This window comes from Boleophthalmus pectinirostris, unplaced genomic scaffold (assembly GCF_026225935.1).
Source record: "Boleophthalmus pectinirostris isolate CB_2022bp ecotype Guang Dong unplaced genomic scaffold, ASM2622593v1 HiC_scaffold_12, whole genome shotgun sequence".
In the NCBI taxonomy this organism is placed as follows: Eukaryota; Metazoa; Chordata; class Actinopteri; order Gobiiformes; family Gobiidae; genus Boleophthalmus; species Boleophthalmus pectinirostris.
Window position 1 is genome coordinate 19322303 of NW_026571018.1, and position 24959 is coordinate 19347261.

Here is a 24959-nt window from a genome sequence, read left to right on the forward strand (position 1 = left end):
AAGATGGGATCAGAAATCACCTGTTTCTATGGAAACGGATGAGAAGCCCATATGGAGAAGCCTGATGGACTGTGTGAAACCTTGGGCTATTTAACGGCCCAGATCTTGACTTGAACGGTTTTGAGGAGAGAAACAAATAAGGTGAGCCAAGTACTTTCGGAAACGAAACTTTTACAACAATTGTAGGTAACATGCAAACTGCAGATCATTGGGCATTATTTGATTTAAGATGAAACTGAACCCAACGTTAATTAGTTATCTTGCTCACTGAGCAATTATTCACTCAATAAGCGCTGTTAACTCACAAAAACAACTGCACTTTGGATAGGCCTTCATTGGCTTTTTGTCATTTAAGTTAGACTCTCACTTTGACAGACTTTATTGATCCACAAGGAAAATTACTTGGACACAGTAGCGCACACATCACATTATATTACAATAGCACGAAGTGAAAATATATTTAAAAAATTGTAAAAGCCTGGCATTAATAAGACATAGGACATGGGCATATTGAGGCAATTGATTTAATTGTTTGCTTTATTTTGCAGCATTTCTTTTAGATGTTTCGACTGTGAAATTGAAGATGAATCAAACGTATTCTAAAATCCCTGAAACAATTTCCCCCCTGCGGTTTCCTGCCAAACTCTGGCATATGGTGAACGACCCAGCCAACAGCGCCATCTGCTGGGACAAGACGGGTGAGGTCATCTTGGTTGACCAACATCGTTTTGAGAAATTCGTCCTGTCTCCCATTTCCAAAGATGATGAAGAGTGCTTTGACTATTTCAGTACCACACAGTTTTCCAGCTTTGTTCGCCAGCTCAATAACTATGGCTTCAGGAAAACAGAAACGACACGCTGCATTATTTTTACTGATAATGAACTCATAATGTCCTCTGAAAGGTGGAACAAAATTCACCACTTCATCAACCCAAACTTCAGGCGTGACAATCCTGCACTGCTAGTCAACCTAAAGAGATTAACAGTAAAAAATAAGGCCAGGATGAATAGTGGTACTGATGTAAAGTGTCAAGCCCAAGGTAAACAAGAGGAGGGTGACTCTGAGAAATGTTTGATGAAAGGTAATTGTTTATTGGAGAATGAGAGTAGGGAGTTGAGGATAATAACAAAGGTCCATATTTGAGAGTGCTTTTTATGTTTTATAGGCAACTCATCTTCAGATAAAAGAGCATGTAAAGTAATGTCGCCTCCATGTCACCTGATACAGGGTAACATTCTGAGACATCCCCCTTCTGCAGCTCTGTCAACTCCCCAGCAGGGTATGAGATATGAGCTCAACTATGGTCACCCCAGATTTATCGGAATACAGCCTCAAATTAGGAGTACCGACCTGGCTTTTACTCCTCATGATTTTATTCATGATTTTATTGGGTCTTTCATTTGACTTGGGTGGTTTTATTGTGGCAAAAAGTAGATTATATAATAGCAATAATATAATTATTGCAATACTAATGTTATTAAATATTGCATGCTTTTCTAATATCAAAGAAACCCTATTACCAATACCCCAAACACGTATTATTTACTATCATTTATGTGTATCCTTATATTGTGATTTTATTTGTCCTCTGAAAGCCTGTACGTGCTTCCAACCACCTCTTATGCCGAATGGTACAAATAGACCCCTGATGCTGTTCTACATTTACCTACCGGTAGGTTGTATTGGAAATAAACTTTTATCCAAGTTTTATATTTGAACATGGTAAGTATTTTAAATATACAATATTTTTATATTATGTGTCTGTGTATTTTTTTTACATTTTTTTTTTTTTCTTTGGTGTTTACGCTTATTTAGGCTACGTCCCCCGTCTACCTTGGACCTAACAGTCATGGCCCTAGCTCACAGAATAAAGAGCAGAACCAAAAACCTCATGTCAATCTGGACAGAGTGTTCCAGATCGCTGATGAAGTGATGCCAATTCAACCAAATAACAACCTTACAAAAATTGTAAATCCAGAGATCCACAGTTGGAGAAGCGAGCACCTGGAGCTGCTATAGATGAGGTAAACACACATGTGGTTTCAAACACTTTTCATTGCATTTCTATGAACTTGTATTGTTCTCTGTGTCCCAGTGTTAATAGGGCACCAAAAAGGAGATAGTCAATGTTGAGGTGATACAAGTTGAAGTTAGTAAGACCAGTGGCAGCGACTCCTGTCTGGTTCAGAAAATAGTATTTAGATAAGCCAAGAACAAACGGTCAGGATCAAGAGAGGATCTTTGCAGGGAGGATTTACGGCAGTTCATTACAATTTCTGATTTAGTTCACATTTTAAATGAATTACAAAGTCTTGTTTTCTTTTAGTATTTCTCCTATTTGAATATCTTTTGCTTATATTGTTCTGTATTGAATTTACAATGATATGGTGTTGCACAGAGAGTTAAAGAGAGTCTAATTGATTTTTATTTCATCAAATAATTTATTGCAACACTTTGGTTTGGTGTTGGTAACAACAGTGTAACTACAGTGTCTACTTTCCAAATTGCCATGTCTTTTGCAATTACAGGCTGTAATAAATTTTTTCCCAAATGTGCTATGGTTTATGAATAAATAAATTAAACAATCGTATGGTATTGTATGGATACATTTACTGATCCACATAGTACATTTGTCTAAGAGCTCAGTTGTACAGTAAAATGCTCCAACACTCCCAGGAGATGGCGCTGTTGACTTCTATAGATGATTATAGATTATTGCCCCTGGAGCCAAGAGACTGCTCCGCCCTTTTCCCTCGTGCTGCATTTAGGTACAATGAGGGAATATTAAGAGAACATTTACTGATATGTTGGTAATTACGATACACTGGTTGTGCCAAAGTTTCCATAGACCAGCTAAAGTGTAATACCGGTCAGTTCATTGCTGCGCCATTTGTGTGCGTCAAAAGTCTTCTGTCACCTTGAGGCTTTTTTAAGTCTCTATAAAGTGTGATATTCCCGGGGTCGTGAAGGCTGCGCGGCTCTGAGCAGGTAGAGACTGTCAATGAGCTCCCGGGGGAGCGACCCAGAGTCAGTCCGGGAGGTACACTTGCGGGACGATGTAGGAGTGTACAGTGATTCCGTTTATCAGCGCTGCATGAAGACACCATTCGCCTGGACCACTTTGATTTTGGAACTGGTTTTCTGTGTCAACTTTGTCCTGGCTTCTGACTTTCATTAGTTTCGCCGCGTGTTCTCGAGAGGATTGTATTTGTCTCCCACTTCTTTGGTCCACCGGGGACATGAGAGTGTACGCGCAAACCTCAGCGGAGCGACCGAAGCAAACAAGTTAATGTGTTGGCCACGAGTTTTACCAGTGCGCAGTAATTATACACTTATATGTGACGACTATACGCTTCATTTGAGCTGGTTAATCATTAGGGAGAGTGTACTGAATTCAGCCACGAAAGGATTTTTTCGCAACTTCATAGTTGTAAAAACATTAGGCAACTTTTTTTTTGGCACGTTGCGTTATCTGTCAGTAGCTATGCCTTCTAACGCCGAGGCGGCAACCTGTGAAGCTGTCTTTGAAGTCCAAGTCTCGGCTGCTCCGTGCTTTTATGGATTTATCCCAAATATGCTTTTTCGTCGGGACGTACTTTGTCTGGGAGCGTTGTCACCTCATACCCTGGCTCCAAAATGCTAATGTGGGGAACAGTTGGGGGCAAACATCGATAACTATCGAGGCTCGTGCTGGCCGTGGTCAACAGTTAAGTCTACATTGACTCAAGTTTGACATGCGTCTAAAGCAGGGACCCACTTTGTGAAAGTGGGCTGTGGAGGCAGTGCACTGTTCGGGCTGAACACAACGTGTTTCCACGGCGCACTCGGCCATGCACTGCACACTAATGACACTGGAGGAAAGTTTATTATAGCTCACTTTTCAGGGCCACTGTGTGTACGAAGTGGCTGCATTTTTCTACGGGTAACCTGAATATGTAAACACAAATTCTTTTAGTGTAAAACACTACGTGTGGATTTGTATCTTGGTAATCGTCGCCTCTCAAAGCAGTAGGTCTCGTTTCGCGTTCAAGTCGTCTCTCTGCGGTGCTTGTGAGCTTTGAAGTCCACCATGTGCGGCCGGCCCGTGCCGCTCCTGCCCGGGCCATGAGCGTCCCCCCGCGGCGCCTGGCCGGGCTCTGGCCGTGGCTGCTCATGGCGGGCCTGCAGCTGGTGCTGGGCCAGCCAGGCCTGGGTCAACCGGAGTCCGAGCGGCCGCTGCTGCGAGCGCTGATCAAGGTGACCCTGCTCCGCCAGGAGCCTACGGGCAAACCCATCACCCTGCAGGGCCTGTTTGTGGGAGGAAGTGCGGGTTACGCGGAGGGAAAGTTAATGCAGGTGAGTGAACCTCGCATCTCTGTGGACACACAGTGCAGGGCTATATTGGTCAAATAAATATTTTCTCCTCACATAGACTGTTAGTGATGCAGTCTGGACTGCAACCGAGCCATGGTACTTTGTTAACGTTATTACATGCAATAGCCTTTATCACACCATGTAGCCTATGCCACGGACATACAGATATGCAGAAACGTATGGCTTTGGCAGTGGAACACATTGTTCAGGTCATCTATAGATCCAACAGTGACATATTTTAATAATAATAATGAATAACATGTGACATGTTCTAAATGAATATAGTGTGTTGTAACCACAGTCCTCTAGTGGCAGTTGCACCCTAACAGGGCGATCTTTGATGTTTAGGCTGTTGTTCTTGGCTGCTGTTGACCCATGTGTTCATATCCGTCTTCATCTGAAACTGATTAAATAGCCTAAACTTTGCCAGGCTGCCACCAGGGACTTTTCCTAAGTTCACATCAAAGGAGTCACTTGGTTGAGTGTTTCTTGTTCTGGTGGGCTCCATAAATAAGCTACAAATTCTGTATATAAACGTTTCCATTTTCACATCATATTATTGTGTGCTAAACTAAATGTACCTTATCTCTGTACAGTGTTGTATTGTTGTCTCTGGGGCTGTGCATTTCCAAAAGGCATGTGTTCTCTAAGGCCACACTTCGAGCTCGAAGTTCTGCATGTGATGACAGAATATCTAAATTCCTTAAACAATAGTGATGACATACAAGTGTTATTGAGGTTAGTTTCTTCTTAGCCTATTTTACTCACCCTTGAAAAAACATGGCTTTGGTTGGTTGTCAGCTCTGTTTTGCTCCAAAGTATTTCAGCTATTCAGTGCTCTTTCAACATTTGAATATCAAAGTTTGGTTTAAACTGTTAAACAAGCAAGTGCTGTGCAGGCTTAAGCTAACTTGTGATATAAGCAAAAGTGTTTTCTTTTGTGAAAAGTGTGGCGCTTTCAGTCTGTATTTGTGAAGTATGTGTTCTATTCAGTGTGCATATTTAGGATTCAGGAGTGGATTAAGACTGCTCGGTCATAAAGCGCAGCTAAGTCAATTTATTTGCTGTCTCCAAAGAAACGGGCCGACAGATATGAGGTGCTGGCTGATGTCTTTCCTCACTCACCAGGTGTGGGACAGATGCTCAGTGGGAAGTTTGCTGGAATTGATAAGGATTTACATGGCTTCTTCCCAGTTTATTATAATGTTTTTGTCAATAAATGTGCATGCTTTTGTCGTGGTGCATCATGTTGGCCGACCATTGATGAGCGCATAGTCCACACAAAATCCACTGTTATTGTGTTCCCAGCGTGTACCACAGTGTTGCCACAGGATGCCCTTTGTTGCAGCTTAGGCCTGTTTGGACAGGTCCTCCTCAGCTCTGCAGGCTGCTCCACTGTCCCACTTTAAGTTTCTGTCTCAGTCAGGTGGGATAAAAGCTGCTGTTTACTCCAGTCAATGCACATCTCTGGGTCAAAATAAACCTAAATCTGAACTGAGTTGGAGCTACACGAGAAATAAATTTCAACTAAGCCAGCGTTAGTTCTAAAGTATCACAGAGCCAAGTATAAAACTACTGCTACACTATTAGCAGTTCTGAGTCTAATGCTTTTTGTCTTTAAGATGTTTTAATTTCCCATTCAAGGGAGAATTGCAATGCACAGAGAGAGAAATACACAAATCAAGCCTGTCAATCTCACAGTGCAGTGGTCCTCCTCTTCTCTCACAAAAATACAGCCTGTGAATGAATAGGTTGGGAAGAATTATGGAGATTAAGCCAGCACTTTTTGACAAATACAAGTGGTCGGGAATCTTGACTCTGCTTGTACTAAACCTTGGGGGATAGCTCCGCTTCAGAGGATTTCATTAGCTGTTGAACAGTGTGTGCCAAATTAGGAATCAGGGAGCCAGAAGAGTGTAACTGTACATTCTTCTACCCTACTTGACTTTTCTTTCAAGCCAGACTGATTTAGAGCTCCCAAATATACATCAACTATGATGAAGACAATTGAGAGAAGGCCATTAACACCACTTCACATTCCAGGGCCTTGCTTCATGTGTCCCAGAAGGTCTGTCCGGGTTCCTCCTCCCTCTCCCTGGGCTCTGAAGTGGCCTCTGTAAGCTGTCTTTAGGGACAGAGGATGGAGGGATGGAGGACGGATGGATGGAGGGATGGGAGGGCAGAGGAGAGCCTTGGGATTACTTCAAAGTGCGTCCATCTCTGAACGTGAGCTGGGATGATTAAAAAGAGACACTGTTTACTCTGCACTTCCCACATGGGCCCTGAGCTCCCCCTCCCTCTAGACTTCCTGTCCGTACTTCCTATCATCCTGGATAGATAAGGGCCCATGCCGAGCTCCTCAGGGCTCCTTCAGGCTCTGCGCCGCTACTGCCTGCACACGATGTACCGACTCTAGCTTGGTCTGTGAGAAACAAGGCCACATTTTACTTGAGTTTCTGGCATGTTCATAAAGTGCATGAATATTTATCATGTTAATGCCCAGTTTCTGCCCTGCAGTTGTTTTGAAATGAGGTGGTTGTCTGGGCCGTGACAGCTTTGAATATGGACTAATGCAACAACAATATACTGTAAATCATTTCACACCAGTCAACATAGATTGGCCATGGACACATTTTGGTCCCCAAATGATGTTAATTAAACAGTGAAAAACAGCTACCATTTCAATAGGCTCTAGTATGTGTGGTAACAAGTTCCTACATTGTTCTTATAATACATTTTGTTTAAACATCATTTTAGTTCTTATGATTAGTGTTATTATGATTTGGATGATGATTTTGCATATACTGCTAAGTCCTCATAATTCCAAGTTGTTCTTTTGCATATCTGGCATACAGAGTACACACTCACTGCTCCACCTAATCGCCAGTGCATTGACTATTCACCTCTCGATCTGCCCTTTGGCAACACGAGGACTCCAAGTATGTCTGAAATCACTATAAGCTCACAATTTCCCTGCGCTTTGCCTCAGCACCTGGTGGATGAATGCTGCCTTTTCTGTGATCTGACAGGGCATCCGAGGACAGGCTCCTACCATAGCAGCAGAATATGATCCTAGTTCTGCGCAGAGAGTTGGTACAGAGATTAATCCTATCCGTTGTTTGCCCAAGCCGCCCAGGTTTACTCAGAATGTCAGCTCCCCTGTGTCTGTGTACGACCTCTTGGACTAATGGCTTCTCCTGCCTTTGACGAATGTGCAGCTCCGGAAACTACTGCTGTGGCCCTTATGTGGACATGTTTCAGGACAGTTACAGGGAAAACATGGCAAGTCCTTCAATCCTGCGATGTCCTTTTAACTCATTAAAGCAGGTCTGGAATAGTGCAGTGTATGTCTCAGTTACACAACACATTCTTTTAGTTTTCCCTTCGCTCTGTTCTTCTATATCACAGTTTTATTCATCAAGTCCCTCCCTCCTCTAGTGCAAAAGAGCTTCGTTGACTCACTTAATTCCATGGTTTTTGTAGCACGCCCATGCAAACACACAAACACAAGAATTCAAGAATATCATGGGGTAGTAGACTTTTGTTTATTACTAGGCCTGCAATAATTCACAATAATTACTGTATTGTCTTATTGTTCAATACATGATAGATGGAACAATAATTTTTATGGGACAATATTTATTGTGGTCATGGCATGGGTACCTTTTCCTTGTACTAGCGGGGAATTTATTATTTTTTTTTTTTTTGTACTACAGTAAGATTTGAACTGTAGAGGGTTGAACACATACTGTAACTTCTGTGTTTTGTTTTTATAATTATTGCAGCTTATGGTAATTAACAATACTGTTGGCCTGGGCAAAAAACTGTTAAATCAATCAATTGACTTTGAAGTTCAAATTGATTTGTTTGGCAGAAAATGTATTTTCTTTTTTATTTTCCCCACTTTCTTACATTGGAAATTGCATTGAAAATGCAATAAAGGCTGCTCTCTGCAGTTACAGGGACCAAGGTTTAGCACAAGGCCATACATGTTAAATATTAGGGTTGCATCTTTAGTTCAGTAGTTTGTTTTATCTCATCCATAAAAGATTTCCTCATTTGGCAATGGGTATGATCACTGAATACAGTCTTTTCAGTGTTGACGGTTTTCTGTAGTTTTTACAGGAGACAGGGAGAAACATGAAAATTGAATAGAAAATGAAATTTCTTGGAGAAAAAAATGTCTTTACATAGTCAGTGAGTGAGGCACTAAACTGTTATTCAGAGGTAAGAGGATTTTCATTGTAAATGATAGACCATTGAGCTCCTTCATTTCACATGTGCCACTGAAAAAAACAAATCTGGGAAAGCTGTTTCTTAAAGAGTCTTTGAACATTGCTTAAATTGAGTCTCCCAAAGCAGCTCTGAATCCTGACAGCGTGACTTTATGATATCTAATTGATCGGGGGCAGAGTGGTGGAAAAGCAGGGCACTCACTCTTTGTCTGGCCCTTCTTTCATTGTGTAAGTCTCAGAAAAGCTCTTCCCACCAGGCACAGGGGGAGCCGCCAGTGTAGGCAGCTGTTTTAAGTTGTGCCATTATGTGGCCTAGCATCGATTACAAAGGAGCGGAATGAGTCATCACTTAAGTAGTGCTATAAAAGAGCTCACACATGCACTCTTATATACACAATGGTGCGCACGTATGCCTTTGATGGCACCATACCTGGCACAAGATTAGCAGGGGCGTTTTCAGGGTCAAAGGAATTCAATTATGTCTAAATCCAGGGTTAGACAAATAGCTTGGCATTTTTGCTTACCTTATGAGAAGGTATCCGTGGCGACCTTTTGGGGTCTGTCCTGACTGTACAGGTCAAGAGAAGCACCTGTCTCTCTCCAGTTGAAAGCGTTCCATCGGGAGCAGAGAGGAAAGACTGTTGATCCAGTGTGGAGCAGAGGCCAAGCTCTCCCAGCATCCCCTGAGGATCAAGGCTACTGCTATTCAGGCAGATTTACATGGAATCACTACCGCATCTGATAGCATTGTAATTCTATTGGACATAATGGGTCTTTGGTGGGACTGGTGTCCGGTCAGCTTTCTATTCATCACACTGCCATGAAAAACATACAGAGATTTATTAAAAGGTTTGTTAGGTATTAACATTTGGGTGTTTTGGTGTGACATAGGCTTTTAAAATATGACACTGACTGATTTGATCTTCGCTCACATTAGTCAGTGTCTTGCGGCCTAGAGCGTCACAGACACATTCACCATGATGACTCGTGTCTCCCACAGCAGTGGTGCATTCTTGCTCACCTCCTTTGACTGAGCAGCCGACTCTTGTGCTTGACAGCTCTGTAAAACAGTTGTAATTCATTGCATGTGCTTTAGGACAAAGATGGCTTAAGGTACTCAAATACAGGAAGTGCCTCATTTGGTGAGTGCTGGAAAGCTATCATCATAAACAAATGAATACAAACCTCCTCCTATGTTAACTTCTGACTTTTACTATAACACCTAAATGTATTTTTGCCCTTGGTAGTATACAGAATGACAATAGTATTTGAATGATAGTTGTTAAGTAGCTAAACTAATGCCATATATTTGTCTTTACGGACTTGACAAACTTCTCAAAATGCCACACTATAATCATCATTATTTATTCATTTCACAATTAAAGGTGCCACAGCTGCCCCAGGGCAGACTAATGCCATCAGCACTTTTGACCACTACCAATCACTCACATACAGCAGATTCATAAATGATCAAAACACAGGTGTAGTAGAGTTGTTGTAGTTGTATTTGTATTAGTAGAGTTCCCTGTGATACATAGTTTATTTTTCTTCTACAGTACTCGATAGGCAGGCACGAGTTCTCTCTGGTGTTAAATAGCCTATTATTTGAAGTAACAGAGTGATATTGTTTAAAGTTAATGTTTTCCTCTGAAGTTTGTTTAGGACTATTCTGCTCCAATGCTCGGCTCAATGATCTGCGAAGGGAAGAGCTTTCACCTGTGCGACTGTCTGATTTGTTATGGATGTGTGTACAAGCATGAGTGCACCAACGTGTGTAGGGGGGTATTTATCACACAGTATGGGAACTATAATCTGTATTCATGGGGATCGGCCTTACTTCCCAACATGATTCAAAGTTCAGATATTGGTTCAGATTTGGTTAGGGTTTTTTTAGGTTGAAGCAACACTACGCAGCTTTCTGGAAGGGGCACATCACCTGCTTAATCTCATCGAAATGTTAAAACCGCAGTAGGCCTGTAACGATAATCAATAAATCAATTAATCGTATGATAACTTTTAACGAGCTCGATAACTTTTCCAGCCACGATAAATTCTGTTTGCAGCTTGTTTGTTTTCCTCGCTCTCTCGCTCTGTCGCTCTCAGAGAGACTGAATGTTAGAAGTTTCTATCTCTCTCTGACTCCGCTCGTTTAACAAGCGTAATGACGCTTGAACCAACGTGCGCTGTGTTTATCAACATAGCGGATGTGCGCGTAGTCTGTGCGCTGTCTGCGAGTGCAGAAAGCGCCGCTGTCTGTGCGGTGCGCTTGCAACACAAGCTAGCGCCGCTGTCAGAGTAACAAAACTGTTAATCACCGTGTGCCAAAACAAGACACGATGCCGAATCAACACGAGTGAATGGGACACGTCTTAACAACCACATTCGTCAAATGCAGCGAGCGCGCAAACGACGAGAAGAAATGTCTCAAACCCCAACAGCCGATGAACCCAAACCCGAGCGACACAACCAGCCTAGCGCCCGGAAGAACCCGAAACCCCACAAGAAACCGACACGACACCAGCCAGGACAGAGGCTCCCTCATAGCGAAATAGCATCCTGTGTCGCGGGTTAATATGAACATTTAAGACCAAAATTCCGAGTCTCTTTTAAGTGCAATTTTGTTACAGAGACTTAATAATCCATTTTATTTATTGCTTTGGTTGTATTTGGTTCAGCAATGGTTTATTCAAGTGCATTTTTGTTAACAAGTCCTTGCTGTCAGCCAGGCACATTAGACTAGTCATATGTTAAGTCTGTTTTATTTAGGCCTATTGTTTTTGGTTGTCTTACACTTCCTGTGTTAAATGTTCTTTAGAAAGTAAGGTTTATTGATCTTTGAAAAGGTGTATTTGCATTTTTATTTCATGTCAATATTATCGTTTATCACAATAAATTCTTGGTCAATTAATCGTCCAGCAAAATCTGTTATTGTTACAGGCCTAATCCTGGTGTTTTTGTTTGCTATTTTCTCCGTCAAAAAAAATCTGTTCATCATATCGGGCTTGGCTCCAAATTCACTCCTGTCACCGTCAGTATTGCGAGCTTCGTTTGTGTGGAGCCGAACGCTATGGGTGACGTCACACTTGCTTAGTCCACTTCCTTCTACAGTCTGTGGTAAGGACACATGATTTTCAGTGCAATAAAAACAACCAAAATGGATAAATACTTTATTGGACTAAAAAGTGCGTACTGGCGCTTAAAGGTAAAGTAAGTAGCAACTATTAGGATTAGACATGTATTCAGGAAATTATTGTAAGTCAATAATGTCCTCATAAACATACAAACCGAACATATGTGCACCATTGCGTGAGTGTGTATGTATGTGTGTGTGTCTGACAGAGAGAGAGAGGTGGAGCTTCTGTACTGAGATCATTTACCTAACTCTATTAAGCAGGATCAAAGTGACTTGGATCTCTCAGTGCTGCATGACTACAAAAGCCATATTGTAACCCCAGATCCAGAAAGATAACACGCTCCACAAAAAATGCTTTATGTCTAAGTCACATGGCCTGGTCCAAACAACAAACAGCATGTCCCGTTTGTGACCTTTCTGCCTTGTAATTACGAGAAGTTGGGCCCCATGCAGAGTCTGGGTTATTGAGTGAACATGGTCAAGCATAAGAATTTGTGTGCCATATACTTTAATGGGGCTGCATAATTCTAGAATAACCAAATAGCATTTTTTTATGATAATTATTTGCAGTTTATGTATAAAAAGTAAAATTTTGTTCATGCTCATTTTAAGCATGTCCATCTTTAAAATTTATAAACTGCTACACTAATTCAAGAATTCTATGCATTTTATAACATGTTTGTAGAGATCTGAAAACTACAGGGTTAACAATATTTTTTTTTTCCAATACCAGGATATCTTGTTTGCAGTGTACATTCTAGTCTAGCTGCAGTCTTCTAGTTGCAGTTTTTGTGACACATTTTGATTCAATCGATACTTTGCAGGGACATCACACTGGGGGTGTTCTCTGTAAGTTTACGGAGGAGTTACCATGGTGACAGAATACACACATTTGCAGAGACTGTCAAAAAGTTTTAAGATCATCTAACAAATACAGAAAAAAATGCAAAATGGATTTAAACAACACATTTTCGTGAGCCTGTGATAAATAGGTGCTTTCAGAACTGTTGTAATTTTATGTGTGAGATTTGTTTAAGAGCACAAATCAACACATCTGTTGTTGTTCCATCTAAGTTCTTAATGGTCAGATTGTGTTAAAACAAAGCTCAGGTTAAAGTCTAGCTTCCGTAATAATGCTTTAGACAGAGCATGCCCTCAGTTAGCATTACACCCTTAGAGAATGTTAATGACATCAACTGCAAAGTATCAGCTGCAATAGATTGTGGATCCCTTCATTTTATGTAGTGAGCTTTACTTTGATGAAACTTTTTTTCACCAACACAAAGTCAAATGTAATTTTTTCATAAGTGCTTGGGCCTCTTGCTGATCTGCAGTGAAGGATCGCTCTGTGATGGCTGCTCATAGTCTGTGTCACATGACTGCCAGTGTGATAGACGAGTGTGCACTCAGATGGACCAAATGAAAAGTGCATGCTCCAGACACACGCCCAGACGACTGTGTTTAGATCTGTGCATGTGTGTGTGTCTGTGTGTGTGTATGTGTGTGTCTAGGCCTATCACAATAACACATTTTGAAGTGCAATATATTGCTGAAGTAAATACAGATGATAACCGATAACATTAAAACAAATTTATACCACAGACACAAAAACCCAAGAACACATTTAAACCACAAAAAATATTCTATTATCAAAAAGCATGAGCTGCAATAAACAGTAGAATTACTTTAGTACTTATTTTGTATCAGTAATGAGTCATAGAAGTTATTAATTCAACCTTTTATGGCTTAAATATTATCATATAGCCAAAAATCATCAAAAACTTCCCAGCAGTGCTAAGAAAAAATAAATATGATAAATAAGAAAAAGTATTTTTGCAGCTTTCATATATTGAATGAAAAGTAAATAGTAATTATGGGGACAGGCCTGTGTGTGTGTGTGTGTGTATGTGTGTGTGTGTGTGTGTGTGTGTGTGTGTGTGTGTGTGTGTGTGTGTGTGTGTGTGTGTGTGTGTGTGTGTGTGTGTGTGTGTGTGTGTGTGTGTGTGTGTGTGTGTGTGTGTGTGTGCGTGCGTGCATGTGCATGCGAGTGTGTGTGTGCGTGTGTGTGTGCCCACCTGCTGGAGCCCGCTCCACTGTTGGAAGTATAGAGTCATGTGATTCACCATTTGAACAACATCACATGTGCCATATGTATGAAGTCAAATCACTGAGGTTTACACTTCATTATGCACTATCACTGATTTATCTAGACTGCAGAAGGCAAACACAAGGCTACTGCACGAAATGGGTTTTAAAATTAAAGGGCCCATATTATGCTTTTTGTGATCGATCTTATAATGTTGTTTCCTCATCAAAAACATTCTTCGAGTTTTGTTTCATTCATACATGTTTTATGAGTTCTTCTTTCAAACGGAAAATACTCTGTTCTATCTTGTGATGTCATGGTAATAAAGGAAGTGCTCCAGTATGTTTTTTAGCTCCATACAGCTTCACTAGTCATTTGGCTAAATTCAGCCCTAGAATTGCCCATTTTTACTAAACAAATTATATAAAAGGTTGCTGTTAACTTGAAAACTACTACTTCATGACATCACAAAGTGGAACAGAGCATTTTGAGCTTTGGAGATGTAGTAGACTGATAATAAAGAGTTACTCAGAACTCCGGGTGAGTCAATTTTGCGTAACGTAGGACCTTCAATTTAGATATATCTTATATACTTATTTGAAGTTTTATCTTTTACCAAATATTTTTGCAACAGTTTATTTTTTCATTATTGTTTTATTTAATTATTAAAAACTACTTGACATTGTAATTTTGCATATATACCAAGTTGCAGAATCACATGATTCTCAAGTTGCATACTGTTTGTGGGTGAGACATTGTACATTCTATCCCAGTTGTGTGGCTTAATTTAAAAATAAAAAAAAACTTAACTTGACCAAATAATCTAAAACCTCTTTACAATGATTTCAGTCTGTATTTGTTCAAATTGGAGTCATTCGTGGTAGTAATGGTAAACATAACTTTTGGTCAGGACGACTCTATAAATAACTGTAGGATGTTCAGGTCAATAATCAACTGTTCAAAGCAAACATTCATCCAGCGACTCTCTGTTTTTAAGGACTCCACTGAGACTGTTTTGGAGCAAACTAGGACTGCAACGATTTTTCTCAATAACAGTGATGACAACTAAAGGTGGATTGTGTAACTTTTCTGGTGCAGGGTTCATCACTTGGAGTGTTCCACAGCAGGTGATGCCACAGGGCCAAGTTACATGTCAATCTCTGTGTAGAGGCGAGCCCACTCACAGTAAGAATGCAAGTTTTTAAGTCAATAAAATAACATGTTATTGAGTAAATGCATGATGGGTGGATTTAATGCCATCCTGGGATATTGTAGAGAAAGCAACAGCATCTCTATGGAAACAAGCAGATAGTAGACTCTCTACTAGAAAAGTTACACAGTGCACCTTTAAAATAATAATATTGATCGTCATAATCATTATCTGGACTATACAGACTCTAAATCTAAAATGACATGGCAAAAGACCTTTTAAAATAAAGACAGGGGCATTATTAAATTGAAAAAAAAAAGGTTAAAAAGATATTACATAATTATGCATTTAAAAAAAATAAAAATAAATTAATAATTTGTTGCAGCCCTAAAGGAATTACACTTACATGATACAATAGTCCCACCAGCTCTCACTCTCAGTACTAGTCTGTAGTCTGCAGCAGCTTTCAGAGGAGGACATTTTATTATATTGTATGGGGCAAAAATAAATATCTGTAATCATGATGAACAAGTGTTATGAGTAATGAATAATTGTTTGTAGCATTTTGCATAATCATGATAAACACCATTTTAGAGATTCAAAGATTCATGTTGTGCAGACAAAAGATACTTATCCAGGATGTGCGCTTCTAGATCATTGTTGTTGTTTTCTCTTATGACACCGTACTATTCTGTAATAAATGTATATCAAGGTACCCATTCAATTTAAGAATACTAACTTAAATACATGGCACATACATAGTCATTTCAGTATTTTCTGGTTTGAACTGATTTGTTTTATTTCAAGTTTGTGCCAAGAAGAAATGTGCCATTTCCATACTATATATATCATACACAAAGAGAAAAGCACATGAGCTTTTCTCTGAAACTCTGAAGTCATTTGGTAATACAGAAAGTTCTCCACAGTATTTTAAACTTCATACACATTCACAAGAAACATTTGGATGATTTCAGTTCTGCAATTGCCAATCTCAACTAACCAAAAGGTAAAATTTAGCTATTAACTTGAAAACTACCACTTCATGACATCACCAGGTTGAGTAGAGCATTTTGAGCTTTGGAGATGTAGACACACAAATAATAACAAAGTGTGAATGAAACAAAACACAACTCTGGGTATGGTTTTGAGGAGGTAACAACATTCTAACATGGCATAAAGCTCACAAGAATCAGAACTTTGAAATATAGAAGCTGTAATTTTGATAATTTTGGCCGTGATAATACGAGACATAACATTTCATTATCGCCCCATGCCTAGTTGTATCTGGGAGACTTGAGTTGACCTCGGAGCAAACCTTAATCAAAATGGCCCCTCTCTTCCCCTTGGCAGCCAACAGGAATGCTGCTGTTTGGATCTATCTGAGCGGGATCCTGACGCCCCTTATGTTTAACCCACTCAGGCAGAGCAGAGGTGTACACAAGCTCCAACAGTTGGCCAACACAAACAGCTCAGCCTCTTCAGCAGCGGAAACACAAATGATCTCATTGTTGAACTTGCTCAAATATGCACGACTATCTTGGCTTTTCCACAAAGGCATGGTCTTCAAACATGGTTGTAACTCTGAGGGCGAGTGACAGAGCTGGAATACCAAATGCACTGTGGTTGCATATAAGAGTGCAAGCTGAATCGCAATCAAATCAAAATCAAAAGGTAAAAGGTAGCTTTTAACTTGAAAACTACCACTTCATGACATCACAAGCTGGAACAGAGCATTTTGAGCTTTGAAGATGTAGACAGACTAATAATAACAAAGTGTTACTCAAACATGTATGAATGGAACAAAACACAACTCCAAGAATATTTTTGATGAGGTAATAACATTATAACATGGCATAAAGCTCACAAGAGTCAGACCTATGAAAAAAACATGAATCACAAATGTCATCACAATCACAAAAATTGCACTTACATATTTTTCTCGCCCTACAGTTGCATAACCTGGTGTTGACTTTTATTCCTAGAGTGTGTTTGTGCTGGTCTCAATCTCAACAAAGACAAAGCATTGTTTCTGTGTGAAAGTCAGCTGCCCTTGGTGCTCGCTGGAACCAGGTGGGCGGATCAAAAGGCAGCCCTACTTGAGCCAACAGGGCACCGGTATCTCACCAGGGCTGTACACCTGATAACCTCCTCTGCTAGAGCAAAGTAAAGACACATAAAAGTAGCATTTGACAGCTAACAAGCCTCATCTTCAGGGTGGATGGACTCGGACATGGGCTTTTGGTCGCATCTGAAACCAGCCCACACAGACAGCTATTTACACCTCGGACAATCACTATATTGACTTATTGTTCAATATATGATAGCTGGAACTATGTATTTTGGGGCTCAGTATTCATCATGGGTCTTTTTTCTTTGCAGCAGTATGGGGATTTTGGCCATTTTTATGTAATAATGTAAGATTTGAGCTGTAAAGGGTAGAATATATAACTGCTACGGCTAATTATCAGTTCATTCTGCCATTTATTTGTTGCAGCTCAGGCTTTTTAATACTGTCTGTTTACTGGGATTATCGTGCTTTGTGTCAGTGGCATACAGAAGTTTCAGTATTATCATTTATTGCAGTATATCTTTGTAGCAGTATATTGTGCTTCAAAATTAGTTATTGTGACCTAGTTGTATCAGGCCGAACAACTCTGAAAATTAATCAAATTGATATTTTTCTGACAAGTATTGCGATTAGATTTGGAGTATATGTTTAAAAAGTAGGATTCTTTTCAGAGTATATATTGTAAACAATTGAGAGAAGGCTGAAATACTGTATGAACTGAATATTCTGTTGACTAATAATATTTAGATGGGAAGAAGATAAAATTAGTATTACAGGTTTTTGTTGTAATATGGTGAGTTTATGGGTCTAGTCACTGATAGAAATGGTCTGGCTCAACTTATGTGAATTTTCCTTCTGGATATTTCATCGCAAAGTACATTGTAATCAATAAATCTGGGAAATCTGTCTCTTGCCTCCCATCTAAGAGCTTGACATCATCACACTTTTAAAAACTACCAATATAAGAGTCTCATTAAACATGTTCGTAGAAGTCTAGCTACAGGTACAGGCAATTTTTTTCTTATATTTGGTTCTCTAAAGAGGAGATTCTATTATCTAAATAATTTGATTTGATAATTGCGCCAACTCAAATTGTGTTTTTGACTCAGTTGCTATATATTGTGCAGCCCTAATGGTACAGTGGGGACGGTGTAACTCTTTGTCCTGGGTTGATAGGTTAGAGTTAGCACAGCGTTACACCACAGCAGCCCTGCGAGCCGCTTTAAAGACTAAAGCAGAGCTGCGTGTGGTTTGGTGTTTGCTGTGTTCACTCTTAGATTAGAGAAGCAGGTTGGCAGAGGATCGGCTAATGACATGTCTACAAGCTCTACGAGTCCTTGGACTGTCTGGGGCCCCAGCGCAAAATGCACACACACACCTAAACACAAAACTGCACCGTTACCACTTTGGGGTAAATTTGGCAGCGTGGAGTCACAAAGACAGGCTAACATTGCGGTGATGGAAACAGCCTTACATTTATAAGCTTTGCCAAATGAGATGTGACATGGTCAGCCACTAATAGCCGATGGCCTACAGATGACATACAATGTTCCACTCATTGTAAGAATTACATTAAACAGAGTATTACGTCTTTGTAAATGTTAGCAAGAGGATCACAAGATACCGCTCCACTTTCTAAAAATAACATTTGAACATCTGTGCCACTACAAAATGTTGGGTAATGATGTTATGATAGATTTACCAATGCATGTATTTTGGCCTAGCTCCGCTCGACATGTCAGTGTGTTTTTACTCGATGGGAACAAAGGTAGGGCTGTGCCGGTGAACGCGTGATCTGCGGCCTTATTAGAAGAGGTGTCCAATTAGTGCTAATCCCGCCGCGCATACTTTCCACTTGTCTGTTAGTACATGCTAGGAATGCTCTTCAGAAAACTTGTTTCATATCTTTGTATTGGCAGAGATGCAAGCAAATGTCTTAATGCTGTTTATAGTGTTCTTAATCTTAAGTGTCCCTCAACATTGAAAAATCTAATGGCTTGTAGGTACTTGAATGTTGTTAGCAAATCTTTTATGCTGTGGGAATAGTCAATTGTGTGTATTATGACTCAAAGCTTAACATGCCAGTTCCCAGGGTTGCCAGATCCAAATGACATGAGGAGAGCATGTGGTTGCTGGGTGGTAAGACTACACAGTTTTGGGGAGAAAATTGTTATTTTTTCTGACAGTATTGCGATTGCTATTAGGTTTTCGTAGATATGTTTAAAAAGTAGGATTTTGTTTAGAGTGCTCATTGTAAACAACTCCAGGAGAGTCAACATTTGAGAGAGGACTTAAAGGTGCATTGTGTAACATTTCTAGTGGCGGGTCCACCACCTGCTTATCTCCTTGGAAATGTTATTGTTTGTCTAGAATGTTCCACAGTATAGATTAAACCTCACGAGGGAGACAAGCACATTACAGCACTACGCTACATTACAGTTCAGATCTGTGGAGAGTTGCTCCTATTCACAGAAGGAATTATTGTATTTTTGAGCAACAGAAACACCCATAATCAATAAATGCTAGATAGATATGTTTAAAGTCACACCATAGAACATTCCAGGCAAAGCAATAACATTTCCATGACAAGCAGGTACCGGACCCTCCACAGAAATGTTACGCAGTGCACCTTTAAATAAACTCAAGAATTCCATGCATTTCAGAACATGTTTGTAGAGGTTTAAACTACAGGTAAAACAAGATTTTTTTGCAGAGGAAATTATATTATCTAAATAATTTACACTCTTTGACATTTAATAATTTCGCCAACTCAAATTGCGATTTCGATGAACTGTGTAGTGGGTGGTAGGAGGGCACAGGTTTGGTAGGGGCAGTGCTGTGTCCATGCAGTTCTCTGACCTACCTCTATGCCGCTGACTCCCAGTGTTTGCCCACTCTGTTAACCATTACCAAAGGGCTGTGTACCTTGGCTGCAGCCCAGTGCTCTTACACATACTGTGGGCCTTTATCAAAGAGGACCTGCACTACAAGCCGTTGGAGTCCTTCCAAAAAGCCCTAGCGCCAGTCTGGGCTTCAACAACTACATCTCTGCACTGTTTTGTATCCCCACCTCGCTCCCCTCCGCCCACTCTCTTTCCATAATCCCACGAATGCAGTGAGGGCTAAGCTAACAGACCAGGTTGTCTCTTTTCCCCACCTGCTCACTGCTTTTGTCATGGTGATTGCTAGCTAGGGCTACACAATATATCACAATTGGAAATCATATGTACAATTATCAAATCGCAAAGACTCCAGTTAGATAGGTAGTAGAGTGCCCACTGTAAACGACAAAGTATCCTGTTATTGAAAAGAAAAATCTGCCTCCTTTAGTTTTTAGAGCTCATAAAACATGTTTTGAAATGCATAGAATACTTGAACTGTTGATATTTCAGTCTTTTCTCAAATATTAATGCTCCTGGAATCTTACTTTTTATACATAAACCCTAATCTAACCACAATCACAATACTATCAAGGTTTTTGAATAATTTTAGTAATGACTTATATAGAAGCACATTGTCAGCCAGGGTATACCTTGAGTTAGGGCAGTTAGTGCTGTTGATTAAGTACAAAAATGAAAATACAATTAATTACCTTTTCTCTGAATGATGTATGCACTTTCATACCCTGCAAAATTTAGATGGAAACCACTCATCTAATCTGTGGCTTTGAAAACAAAAGTCTCACAAAATGTTACTAATAAAATGAATTATAGGTGTATACATTAGGGCTGGAAATGACAGGGTCCCTAATGATTTACAATACACGATATTTGACCCATGATGCAATATTATAATTATACGGTGATACATGTGATAACTGATATATTGCACTTATACTACACATGATACTCTGCTATATGCTGAAATTAGCAACAATATTTCTTTGTTAAACCACTACTTGTGCAAAGTTAATATGAAATACATCATTTTTAATGATCAAATAATAACAATAAGTAACAAAATTGTAGTGCGGTAACAAATAATACTCTTGCTGATATATCGATACAGCAGCTCACAATATCAATACCATATCACCAAATTTAGTATCATGATATATTGATATTTCAATATTTTTGCACACCCCTAAAGTATAGAAACAGTATCTTAGGTTATTATTTCAAATGCATTTAAATTATCAGCGAAATAATCATGGTTATGATTTTTGCTATAATTCCACATCTTTGCCTTGTGTTTACCTTTGATGATGTGTGATCTTCACAGACTTCTCTGACTGTGATTTTTGTGATAGGATTTCCCAATCCTATCACAAAGACTATTGGGATGCCATGGCTCATTTTCTCAAACCAAAAAATAAACTTCCTGCAAAGGCATTTTCTTATCATTTACTGTGATCTTGTTATGACAGATAAGAAATAACAGCTATGGGTGTCGTATGAACACTTGGTCCTTGTTATATCAAACAGATAAGGTCTCATGATGGCTTTATTATCTAATTTTATCTCTATTAAGTCTCTGCGTTTACAGAGATCCTGGCTGATATGCTCATTGATTTAGCTAGCTAAAGCATGGTATTAATCACATTTCATGCTGTTTCTGGCTCAGTTTAACACCATGAAAAATGGAAGTCTATATCAGTACTTCATAAGACTAAGTGGAATCAGAAGGCTTGATTGTTGTCGTATAATGAGACAGATGAAATGTAGAAAAGGGCGGATCAGACTTTTGTCGTAACAGAATGTGGAGAAAATCATCATTTGAGGAAAAAAATTAAGGTGAAATGGAGCTGTCTGTAGACAGCTGAAAATCAGAACTACAAATGTTTTTGCTGAACTCTATTCAGTCAAAGGTGCATTAGATACAGTATCCAATATACAACATGCATTCCTGCTGTGAGATATAAAATAAAACTCAGGATGGCACTGTTCAGGAAAGGTCAAATTTGATCCAGATATGTGATTTAAAAAAAATATTTTTTCCTGTATCTATCTTGCTTAAATTAGTATCTAGTTTTGCTATTAGTTTTAGCATTGATTAGTATCTGATTTTTGATACTTTTGAAAACTCTATTCCAGACAAAGCTGTAACATCACCATCTTGACAAGCAGGTGGCAGACCCTCCACCAGAAATACACACTACACCTTTAAAGGCTAAAGTCATTTGTGTTTGACAGCAGAATTGTCTCAAACAGACTGACAACTTGTTTTAAAGTTTTTTACTTTGATGTGCTGTCCACCTTTGAGACTGTTAAGTTAAGCACTATCTTCAGTCTAAATAACTCCAGCATTTGTTTATAGTTTGAGTAAAGCTCCTGACAGGTTCCAGGTGATTGCTGTCTCTGTGCCTCTCTTTTCTAGTAGTGCCTCATGTTATGTGTGTGCTGATCCAGGGCTCTGTCTCATATTAGTGTGCTCATGTAAGAGTCTGTGATACGGCTGAACCATTTTGGAAAAAAATATCAAATTAGGATTTTTCTAACAAGCATTGTAATTGTGATTATATTTGTATTTAAAGATCATCAGAATGAAATTGCTATTTCAATTAATGATTGAGCCGTAGTCTGTGAAGGTAAACACAGGGATAGTAGACAGTCATATATTGCTGGGTTGCAGAGGACATCCTAACATTCTATAGGCCAATAATATTTAATGCAGATAGGGGCAGCTAAAATAATTTTTATTTAATTGCATTTTTGTTGTAATACAGTGAGTTCTTGGGTATAGTCACTATAGTATAGAAATGATTATAGTATAAAAATATGAATTTTATATATTTGTAATGACAGTAGAATGTAATCAATAGGAAATACTGGCTCTTGCCCCCCATCTGGGGGTATGTATAGCATCGTCACATCCTAGAATCTGAAAACCACAAATATTACCATCTGATTCATTGTAATTGTGTAAACAGCAGACTCTCAAAGTAGAATCAGAATCCCCGCTGGTGTTTGACCCCTGGGTAAACTCCTCCTCTCCTGACCTCTCTCCACTGCTCACTTCCCCCTCGCGGCAGGATGTCCCAGACTACTGGACCACTGGCCTGAGAGAAGTGCAGGCGGTCATTAGTGCATTATCTATAACTGTAATTAAGTCTGAGCTGGTGGCACACTGCACTGTTACACATACTTCTGTTCAAACAGCAAGTGGGATATACAGTTTGTTTAGCCTTATGCTTTTGCTAGGACTGCTCAATGATGGTAAAAAATTACTATTTTTAATTATTATTTTAATCTTAACTATAATCACAATTATTCAGGAGGTGATTAGTGCAGAGGACAAGTGATGGGTCACTGTGCTTAAAATAAGAGAATAGGCAAATTAAATAGAAGTAGGAGTCTAGAACAAAACAGATAATATAACTTGTTTTTCTCAACTCATGTTTTTGATCATGTTCAATAATCACAATGAAGCAATAAATATGATTTTTTTTTTTTTTTTTTTTTTTTTGCAGACTACATAGATTACAACAAATAGGAAAAAACAACATACAAGATACAAGACAGACATTACAATTGAAGATTACATACAAATAGGGACAAAGGTGACAGGGGTTGGTGACAGTGTGAACCTTAAATGTGTGGGTCTGTGTGTGTGCATATGCGTGCAATAAATATGTTTAATGACACAGCCCTGGCCCTTGTTTATTACGTCATTATGCTCATATATGCTCATATTGTGTACATCGAATGCACTTAAACCAACACTACTGAGGAGGTTAACACAAGTCTATAATTAGTTAGGTAAAAGTAGTACAGTATAAGTAATACTTTCCATACATTTTTAGAAACAATGGACCTCATTCATGAATGTTGAATGAATGTTTTCAGAGTATATAAGTGACCAACATATTGAAATAAGTAAGGACTTTCATCATGTTTATCTTGCTTTTTGCAAGAGGGAGGGGGGCTTGGGTGAGGGCGCATACAAGTGTGCTCTGGTCATGGGGGTGAAGGGGGTGATGGAGGTGCTGAGTCCACCGTGGTGACCAGGCACAGGGGTGTAACAGAAGCAGAGACAGAGACTATTGTCACTGCAGCGTATAAAGTTAGATCAAATATTATGCATGCCCTACAAAACTCATAAATGTTATTGATTTTTAAAATGTTTATTATTGTTATTATTTATTTTTAAAAGAAATTATTTGAGAAAAATATAACAGCCATGGAGGAATAATAATAATCATCATAATTTTTATTTAATTATAATAATATTCTAGTAATAATATTCTAAAACAGTAGAATTTTTGTTCTTACTAGTGCTCCTGACTCCTGATGATGATTTTCAGTTAAGAAAACATTTTGTGAATGCCAAATTTGTTTGTAAGAAGGCTTCATGAATGAGGCCCAATGTCCTGACAGTGTGAGTGTGATTATTAAAAGAAAAACTTTCATGTTTTCTGAGCTCTGCCAGCCTGTTGCATCATACTGTAGGTGTGAGCATTACCAAACATGTTCTGATTAAAGTTGACTAACATTAAGTAGCATTTAGCGGTGCTGCTGTTTGATGTGTGTGATCTGGGCTTTGTAGTTTGTTATGTAACTTTAGCATTCTCCATGTTCTCTGAACACAAGCTGAGCTGAAAGGCTGGTAAGGTGAGAGAGGGACTTGGAGGCCTCTGGGTGCCCACAGAACAAACAGTAACCCTACTGCACTTGGCTGACAATAGAATTCAATACTATATGAGAACAAGGCATTGCTAATCCTTGCTTGCTTAAAGTGCATATGACAGCAAATGAATGTTTTTCTTATTATTACTTGGTTTGGTGGGATGGTACTACAAAATGTTACATCAGTTAAGTGGCAGTTTGAAATAAAAAAAGTTTAGAAGAAATGCTAAAAAAAAAAAAACTGGAAGCAGCAATGGAATACCTTTACCTACTGTATGTCATTCGTCTAAAATGCAGGTAAAATAAAGGTGTTATCATGTACTTTATTTGTATAATAAGTAATATAATATACATAAACAATGTGTAAA

The 24959-nt window shown here is 39.2% G+C and overlaps 1 protein-coding gene across 1 annotated transcript in view; it reads left to right on the forward strand.

The window, feature by feature from the left end:
• Nucleotides 1–3028: 3028 nt before the first annotated feature.
• LOC110165037 (E3 ubiquitin-protein ligase RNF43) overlaps nt 3029–24959 on the forward strand; it is an 88711-nt gene continuing 66780 nt past the window's right edge. The window contains exon 1 of the mRNA XM_055148227.1: nt 3029–4336. Coding sequence (XP_055004202.1) covers nt 4106–4336 — 231 coding nt within the window. The 5' untranslated portion in view covers nt 3029–4105. The remainder of the gene's footprint in view (nt 4337–24959) is intronic.